This window comes from Mangifera indica, chromosome 4 (assembly GCF_011075055.1).
Source record: "Mangifera indica cultivar Alphonso chromosome 4, CATAS_Mindica_2.1, whole genome shotgun sequence".
Lineage (NCBI taxonomy): Eukaryota > Viridiplantae > Streptophyta > Magnoliopsida > Sapindales > Anacardiaceae > Mangifera > Mangifera indica.
In genome coordinates this window covers 8,024,124-8,032,733 of record NC_058140.1, presented here as the reverse complement: position 1 = coordinate 8,032,733, position 8,610 = coordinate 8,024,124, and the positions used below count along the sequence as shown (strand labels likewise).

At 29.4% G+C, this 8,610-nt stretch overlaps 1 protein-coding gene across 2 annotated transcripts; it reads left to right on the top strand.

Moving 5' to 3' along the window:
• The first annotated feature begins 1,921 nt into the window (after window positions 1-1,921).
• Window positions 1,922-7,365, top strand: LOC123212756 (partner of Y14 and mago). 2 transcript variants are annotated; one of them, XM_044631945.1, is made up of 4 exons: window positions 1,922-2,170; window positions 2,707-2,799; window positions 5,726-5,974; window positions 7,110-7,365. In XM_044631945.1, the coding sequence occupies exons 1-4, from the start codon at window positions 1,940-1,942 to the stop codon at window positions 7,251-7,253; spliced, it is 717 nt and encodes a 238-aa protein (XP_044487880.1). In that variant the 5' UTR covers window positions 1,922-1,939; the 3' UTR covers window positions 7,254-7,365. The 2 variants fall into 2 exon arrangements, with proteins under 2 accessions (XP_044487880.1, XP_044487879.1); XM_044631944.1 differs by having other exon boundaries at window positions 1,925-2,170; window positions 2,680-2,799.
• Window positions 7,366-8,610: the final 1,245 nt, after the last annotated feature.

The following is an 8,610-nucleotide window of genomic DNA, read 5'->3' as shown; positions in this document are numbered from 1 at the left end:
TTGTAAGAAAAATTTTTATTGATTATGTAATATGAAATTTATACTCAATGTTTAATAATTCTACTCTAAAATGATCCAATAAATTCATAAACAAGAGAAATAAATACAAAACCTATAATTCGCATGACTTTAAGCTATTTTCCACCAAGATTTGATTAATTTTCATGTTTTAAGGTTGGTTAAACCATTTTTCAACTTCTTATTAATTTGAAAAAAATATTTTTCTTTATAAAATTATTGAAAGATAAAATAGTTATCGAACAAAATAACACTATGCCTTCAAAATTTTGTTTAATATTTATTTATATTAATTTTAATTTAAAATAATGAAAAATTATTTGTGTCAATATCGTATAATCATATATCTAAAGGTGAATTATAATTTATGAAATATTGCAGTGTTAATAAAAATTTTAGTAGGGGTTTTAGAAAATTAAAAAATGTTTGATAGAATTTTAAAATATTTAGAATATTAATATACATTTGATAATTTAAAAAATAACAATTATACCTTTAAAAAACTGAGCATAATATAACAAATTAAAAATATAAATATCATACTATAAATTATTAGAGTTACACTTATATTTTTAATATATACGAGGTGAATATAATAATTTTTAAATAAGATAGGAAAAAAATTCATTTGTCCCTAGTATATTTTAAAAAATAATATTTATACTCTTATAAAACTATTCACAAATGAACTAAAAATGAATGTTATTATAATATTTTAAACTTCGAGAAAAAATAATATTTAATTACATTTTTTATCATAATATGTGAATAAAATTTAACATCTAATATAGTGAGAATATGGTTTTTTGAATGGTCATTTCATAAAACTTTCAATGGGAAATGGTCATTTGGCCATAAGACTTATTTCTACTTAAAGTTTATTAAATCTCTAAGCTGGTTCTCGCTAAATATTGAAAACCTAAACTTCCACTTGTGGATTTTTAAAATTAATAAAATAAATTAGTTTCAAAAATAAAATTATTATTTTACCTTAGGTTTAGGGTTCCTTTTTTGGAGCTTTCCCCATATTTTTCACCCTTGTTGTCGCTCCCAAACTTTTGAAACTTTTATTTCAACCCCCTTTTCAATTTCAATTTTGTGCTATTCGACAACCTTCTCGTCCTTCTCTAGTTGACTCCTCTTGCTCTACCTATCATCGCGCAACACTCCTCCATCTTCAACAAGCATCATGCTGACACTGAGCCTCTCTCCCTCTAATCTCTTTGTTAGCTCTTCTATCCTCTAGTTTGACACTTCTCTCCTCCAGTGGTTGCATCGCACACGTTCCTTTTCAGTAACTGCTCACGTGTGTTCTCCTCTTATGATCTCTTCACTGGCAACCTCTCCTAGTTGTCTGATCACCGGTATCCATGGCTAATTCTTCATCTTTGTCTAGAGACGAAAACACCGTCAAAAGGAGAGGTTCAGAGAAAGGGTAGAAGGGATTTTGACCGCCAACAGGAGGGAGCATTGGAGGAGTTCGTTGGATAAATGAAAACCTGACCATAGAAAATGTAATATTTCAAAGTTTAATTTTCAGGAAAAATTGTTAGTTTTCTAAATTAAAAAGAGAAAATGAGATAAAATTTTATTATTTTAAATATATTATTAGTTAATTAAATTATAATTTTACTCTTAAAACTAATTGATTCAGTTAGTTTTAATAATGCACAAATATGATTTTAAGTTTTTAATATTTAATAGGTACTAGTTTGAGATTCAACAAACCTTCGGTGAGAATAAGTCTTTTCCCATATATTTATAATTTTAATGTTACTAACTCAAATGTCACTTCGACTTCACCATATGATCCACTAAGCATAGCAGCATTTACAATAGTTTCCAAAACCTTGTGGTTTCAGTTTAATAAAAAATCTTTCAGGGGTGCATTTGTAATGCAAAAAGAAATACTTGTTTAATCATGCGAAGAATCGACGAGGCAGAGTGTGTGAAGAATCTAATGGGTAGCAGCAATGGCAGAGGAGAAGAAGAGCTAAGCAAAATGGCTGAACTTAGCAAAACCCTAAAAGAAGGAGAAAGAATATTGGCTCCCACTCGTAGACCTGACGGTACCCTTCGAAAACCCATTCGAATTCGAGCTGGTTATGTTCCTCAAGACGAAGTCGCCATCTATCAGTCCAAAGGTGCTTTGGTAAAGTTCTCTTAAATCTTCAATCTTTTATCTTTTACTTCAATTTATGCTAATCCTTTTTTAATTTTGATGCTGGTTTTACATTATCGTGAGATTCTTCAGAAGATTAGATGTCTAGGGATTTTAAATGGAAACTTTAATGTCAATTCTTGATTTATTTAAATAAGTTTAATGAATGTGAGTATATCTGATATCTTGAAGAAATACAATTGATTTTGTTATGAGTTTGTACTAGCAAGTAAAGAAATCTGAACGCCCTCATTTGAGAAAACCCCTGAATTAAGTAAATTAAGCCTTTTTAATGTTCTTTCCAGAGGAAATATTAGTTCTTCTGTAAACAATGTCGGTAGAAATTTTAGGATTTAACTCTTTTTGGTGGAAATTTTCTGCAAATAGAAGAAAGATTGAAGTTTACCATTTAGGCTGCTTTGTTCGTTTCCATGGATCAGTGAATAAATATGAATGCTGAAAAATGACTTGGGTTTATTATTATTATTGTTTTAATGCAGTTGAAAAAGGAATTGATGGCATTGCAGGAGGTGCCTCCTGGTTATGATCCAGTTATTGATTCAAAATCGAAGACTAAGTCCATTAAAAGAAATGAAAGAAAGAAAGAGAAGCGGTTACAGGTATTTTAATGGAGGCTTCTTTTTAGCCCTATCTGATCTTGTGCTTAATATGTTAGGAAAATTGTTATAGAGAGACAGAGTTGTTTGGTAGAAACATAGGAAAAAACAAGAAAATTCCTTGAGTTCTTCAACCTAGCAAACCAAATTTTAATTTGATTTATAGCAACCATAAATTTGTGTTGGCCACAGCTAGATCTTATCTATGTTAGGCATTATTGCCTAAACACTAAGAATTAGATTTCAGTTTTTGTTTACAAATCCATTAGTTAAAGGCCCACAAATCTCTCATCCATTTAGTGAACCTTTTTCATCCTACAATAATCTTTCCATGCATTACCTCACTGATATGAGGGAATTGGCTTTTATGTTTGTCCTAAGCTTTTTTATATTAGATTTCGGCTCTTATCAATATTACATACAACTTTCTCTGAAACTTATTGAAAGGGAAAAACTTTGAAAATACCCTTGATGGCCAAAAAATTGCTAAACACTGTTTGATTAATACTTGATGAGGACAAACATGTAATTGAACAGGTTTTAATATCTGACAATTACTTTTAATTTTAAGGAATAACTTCATACTTTCCCTATGAGATTGCTTAATTTGAAGTGCACCCAAACTTTTTAGAAACCAGCCCACCATGATTGTTTAAAAAGCCCCTAAGTTTGGGTTCTTCTAATAATCTTAGGGAGCTTTTAATGATTATAGTAATTTTTTATGGTTTTCAAAAAGCTTGGGTGCATGTCAAATTACATAATCTCACAAGGTTTAGAAATATTTCTAATTAAAAAAAAAAACTTACAATAAAAATAATTGAATTCAAATGAAATAATAATAATTCATTTTAAAAATTAAAAATGGAGAAATGTCACCTGTCGGTTATTTTCCTTTTTTTTTCAAATAATTATTTCCTTCAAATATTAGTTTAATGGCATTTATGTCGTATAAAATTCTTTTGTCAAATTTAACAATAACCAATGGTGTTTAGTTTTACTTTCATGCTTCTCTTCTTTTCTGGTGAGTTTTGAAAAGTTGTCTACAAATTAATAATAACCCTTTAGCTTAAGTGATGGGATGATGAGATTAATTTTATATACCTCTTGTCCAATCATTTAATTTTAGTGGACTCAAGGATTTCAAAATCGGTAAAAAGTCACCCTATGTTTACCATTTGTCTAATGATAAGACATTTACCATTTTACCCCTTGCAAATCCTTGCAAGTTTTTTACTGAATTTTCTTTGTAAGTTCTTTCTTCTGTTCCAAAAAAAACTAAATCATCAAATCACAAATTCATAAAACCACATGTAATCTATCTTTGGGATGAGCCTTACCATCAAATTCAGGAATCTCAACCATCATACTGATATCTTTTGTAGATTGTTGGTTCCTTCACCTAACCCTCAAGTTTGGTACACGTTGGTTGACGCTTGCAAAAGAATTAGCGTCTTCCACCTACTCTTCAACGGTTTCACTGTCAGATTCCTCCTCTATGTCCATTCTAATTGCTCAATCCACCACTGGAGATCTTGAACTTGTCTCCTCAGATTGTCCCTTAGGTATGCCTCCACACCCTCTGCCACCGCAACCTGTGCTACCTTGACCACAAATTTGCTTGAACATCGATACGAACCTTGTGCACTAATACCAAATGATGTCCACCGATGAAGAACTTTCCTAGGTGAGACGACCATAGACTGCCCTCTAGCATTTATGAGTTTCTTAATAATCAATTGAGATTGCCTCAATGGAGATTCCAAACATTATGGACTCAATCAAAGAAATTGTTTAGTAAAGATGATGAGAAAATGGAGAATAAGGTGTCATTTGTTTGTTTGTTTTATCTAAACGCTGAATTAATCTGATTGTTACATGTGTCTGAATGTACAAGTCTTAACTTATTTGTTTTTATAAATTGTAAATATGTTAAAATGGGGTGTTTTGACACAGATGTCCTCATGAAGTTAATATTATATTTTATGTGTTTAACAATTTTAGATAATCCAAGTATGAAAATCAAAACAATATAAAGATATAAAAGTTAATGATAACTGTGTTATTCATAGTTAATACAGTATTTAAAATTTTATTATAAAAAAAAATAAAAATAACTAAATCAATTACGTTCTTGAAGATTTGATTTGAATTTTGTCTTGTAATTGTTAAACACTTGATCAATTGTTCTAAACAATTTGCTTGAATTTGTTGGTTGAGTTTGATTTGAGTGGCTATGATAAATAACATATATATATATATATATATATATATATATATATATATGATTTAAAGGATTTGATAAAAATGTAGTTATGTAAATTTGATAAGGTTATAGTTGATGAAATAAAAATATTATTAATTTAGATGTTTTAGTCCTACAAAAACCTTTTGGCCTTTTGATTTTATCTAATAAACAGATAAAAGTTAAAAATGAAACAAACTTGCATGTCTAAAATCAAATAAAATTATATTTATTCAGACTTCAAAAGAAAAAAAAATAGATGCAAAAGTTGTGGTATAATCGACTGAAATAAACAATGAATACTTGCTGATATATCAGATAATCAGTTAAAAAAAAGAATAATGTACTGTTGCTGTCCTAATGATGGTTGCTCTAATACCATGAACACAAAGTATAGAGAGAATAAAATTCTGATGTTCGCATTCATAATTATAATTTTTTTTTTTTATAACCCTATATATAACAGTGTATCTTAGATTTTATTCAAGGAAAAAGTTATATGTAGATCCGTATAGCTGTAATATAGGAACTAATTTTAAAATTAACAAAATTATTTAATTACAGAAAATTCATTCTTCATTGATTGTTTATAGAGGAAACGAATTGCATATATAGGAAACACTCCTTGTTCTACATCATAATTTTTAATGCTTTTTTTTTTCCTTCTTTTAAAAATACCCTTGGCAGGCTGCTCTTGAAAAGGGTAAGAAATTGGAAGCCACAGAAGATGGGGAGAAAAATAAGGAAGAAGTGAAGCTTGCTGAAAACATAAGTCATGGATTGGAATATGTCAAATCATTGACATCTCAGATGAATGAATTATGTGTTTCCGCAAATGCGGTTTTAGGGATCCCTCCTTCAGACACAAAGGATCCATTGGATACAGTAACTCCAAGCCAAGATATTGATAAAAGAATTCGGACCCTTAAAAAGAAGGTAAATCCATCATGATTTTAGCCTTAGGTTTGGCAAATACAGGAAGAAATTCATCACTTCATCCTTTCTATGTTCTGTACTGTTTAGGATTGAACATTTCACCAAGGGGAAGCTACTAAGAGTATTAAAATTTACGAGTTTTGAAGTTCTTTATATTTAAGAAGAATGAGATACAGCATATTTAAACTGACTAGGATTTAGTTGCTATATACCCTTTAACGCATGCATTATTTCTTAAAAATTATTGGCATAACCATTCTCATTTGAAATGTTGGACTCATCTTATTTTATCATAAATAATTTTTCATGCTTATGAAATAATTATTATTATTATTATTGTAATTGTGATCATTATGAGGCTGTAAGTACATAAAGTAACACATAATCTATTCAATGTGGTTAATGATATTTCATTAGGATTCGCATGCTTTGAAAATCTTGAGTGTTTCTATTGTGTACACAAACAATGAAGTTGCTTAGAAACATTTAACTGAAAAATTTGACTGTTATAATTAGTCATTTATTTTTTACATGCCATTGACTTAAAAAGTCTGCAGAGAAAGGGTAATTACTAGATGCAACTTTTTAACACACTTGTTAACTTTAACCTTAACATGTTTTGATGTAAAATTTTTAACAAGCAGTTGATCAAAATATCTACTAGAAAAAGGCTCACCCTTATTATTAGTTGGCAAGTTTAAAATCATTTATACTAGTAAAGCATCGATTTTTGTTTTCTCAGTTAAATACTTAGTAGTCTTTTCTTTATAGAAAGTCAATTTAATTTGTTAATTCATCAGAGCTTTGCTTATTGCCCACATTTCTCTCATTTATTCCAATGTAATTTGTATCTCTCTCTCTCTCTCTCTCTCTCATTTTCAGCATTTTTTGTGGAAAGAGACAACAATTGAACAAAGGGTTGAGATGTGTATGTGTTTATGAAAATGAATTTGGAAAAAAAGGAACAAAAGAATGCTTTGAAGGGCAGCTTATTTTACCTTGGAGAAATGTGTTAAGCTTTGTATATTAAACTAAATGTTGTCTTCTTGTTCTTTTTTGATCAGCTCTTGTTGGCTAGTTAACTGTTATTTTATGAAGTTAAATCGTTAATGTATTTTATGTACATGGACTGCAGATCCGACTTGCCGAAGCTCAACAACAGAAGACTGGACAGCGGGAAATGAAACCGGAGCAGCTAGAGAAGTTGTCGAAAGTTGAAGGTTGGAAGGAGGAGCTGAAGCATTTGGAGGATAAAAAGGGTGAGGTGGTGGCATCATGATTATAGTTTGTGTTATTTAAAACTGTGTAGCTTTGGTTTATAGTTTGCTTGATGATGTGAACTCTGGATTGTGTGAATTGATGTTTCATCTATCAAGATTTTGATTTACTGAGTTTGCATATGACCATATGGATAGAAGAGTAATATAACTCATGTTCAAAAACTTTTAAATTCCTCTGCTCAAAAACTTCACAAGGAAACAAGTTGGAACCAAGAGAAGTAAGATCTATTTTTCATTTTAAGTATTAATTAAAGTATGATTTATTTGTGTTTTTAAAATTAGTTTTGTTGGATTGAAGAATTGTTAGTCCAAAGCTAACTAGACATGTCTTCTTATTTGATAATTTTAGAGTTTTTATAAAACAGTGAAACAAAATAAACATTCATATACTTTTATTGAAAGGTTTGAGAAAACGCTCTCTTATGTTTGTTATGTTTGTAATATGACGTCGTTTCCATGTATATGAGTGCACTGCATATTTTTAAGGGATGAAGTTATTGACCTGGTGACACTCAAGCATTGGCTCGTTATTAATGGATGATACTTTTATTGCCTTTTTGTAATTACTTATATTGTAAATAGTTGTATTGGGAATTATATATACTATGTGTTTGTAGAGTTTGTTGGTAGATTTGTTGTCTTGATGAGTGGTGGGAGAGTTTTGATTATGTATGCGTCCCTCCCAAGCAAAGCAATTTGATAAACTAATTATAAACAGAAGCGGTTATCGTATGAAGAAAGATACGGTAAAAAGACTTCGAGGATGAGCAAAATTGATGGAATATTAAAACTTTTAAAGTGAAGACCTAGGTTCGAATTCTTATAACATCTGTTAAATCTTGATTTACCTGATGCAATGATTATGGATCTAATTATTATATTTTAAGTTTATCCGTTCAATAAATACGAACAGGTTTTTGGTTATAAAAAAAATTAAAAAAAAAAAAAAAGGGCTAAAGGAGGCATTAAATTTTAGATGGAAGTGGAGCTGCAACTATATTGGAAACAAAAATAAATAACAGCATATTTCATATTTTTAATTTATGAAAAAGCCAAGTAATGACATAGAGTTGCATTCATTTCCAAATCGATTATATCATATTTTTAATATAGAAATAATACTCATCATTTAAGAGTTTTCTTTCTTTCCACCAATTTTTGCTTATCAATCTAATTTGGGGGGACAAATTTTTGCTTCTGTATCAACCTTTTCTCGGGAATGTAATGGATCAAAATTTAATCAAAACAAAATAACTCAAAATATAAAATATAATATAAATGTGAGCTCTTGTTCTTTTTGGAATTTTCTCTTGTTCTTTTTTTTTTTCACCAATTTTTGCTATATCAATCCAATTT

Coding starts and splice junctions, on each gene's coding strand:
- LOC123212756 (XM_044631944.1), top strand. CDS start 1,940: ATGCGAAGAATCGACGAGGCAGAGTGTGTGAAGAATCTAATGGGTAGC. Junction 2,171..2,679: donor ATCAGTCCAAAGGTGCTTTG/GTAAAGTTCTCT, acceptor GTTTTAATGCAG/TTGAAAAAGGAATTGATGGC. Junction 5,975..7,109: donor TTCGGACCCTTAAAAAGAAG/GTAAATCCATCA, acceptor CATGGACTGCAG/ATCCGACTTGCCGAAGCTCA.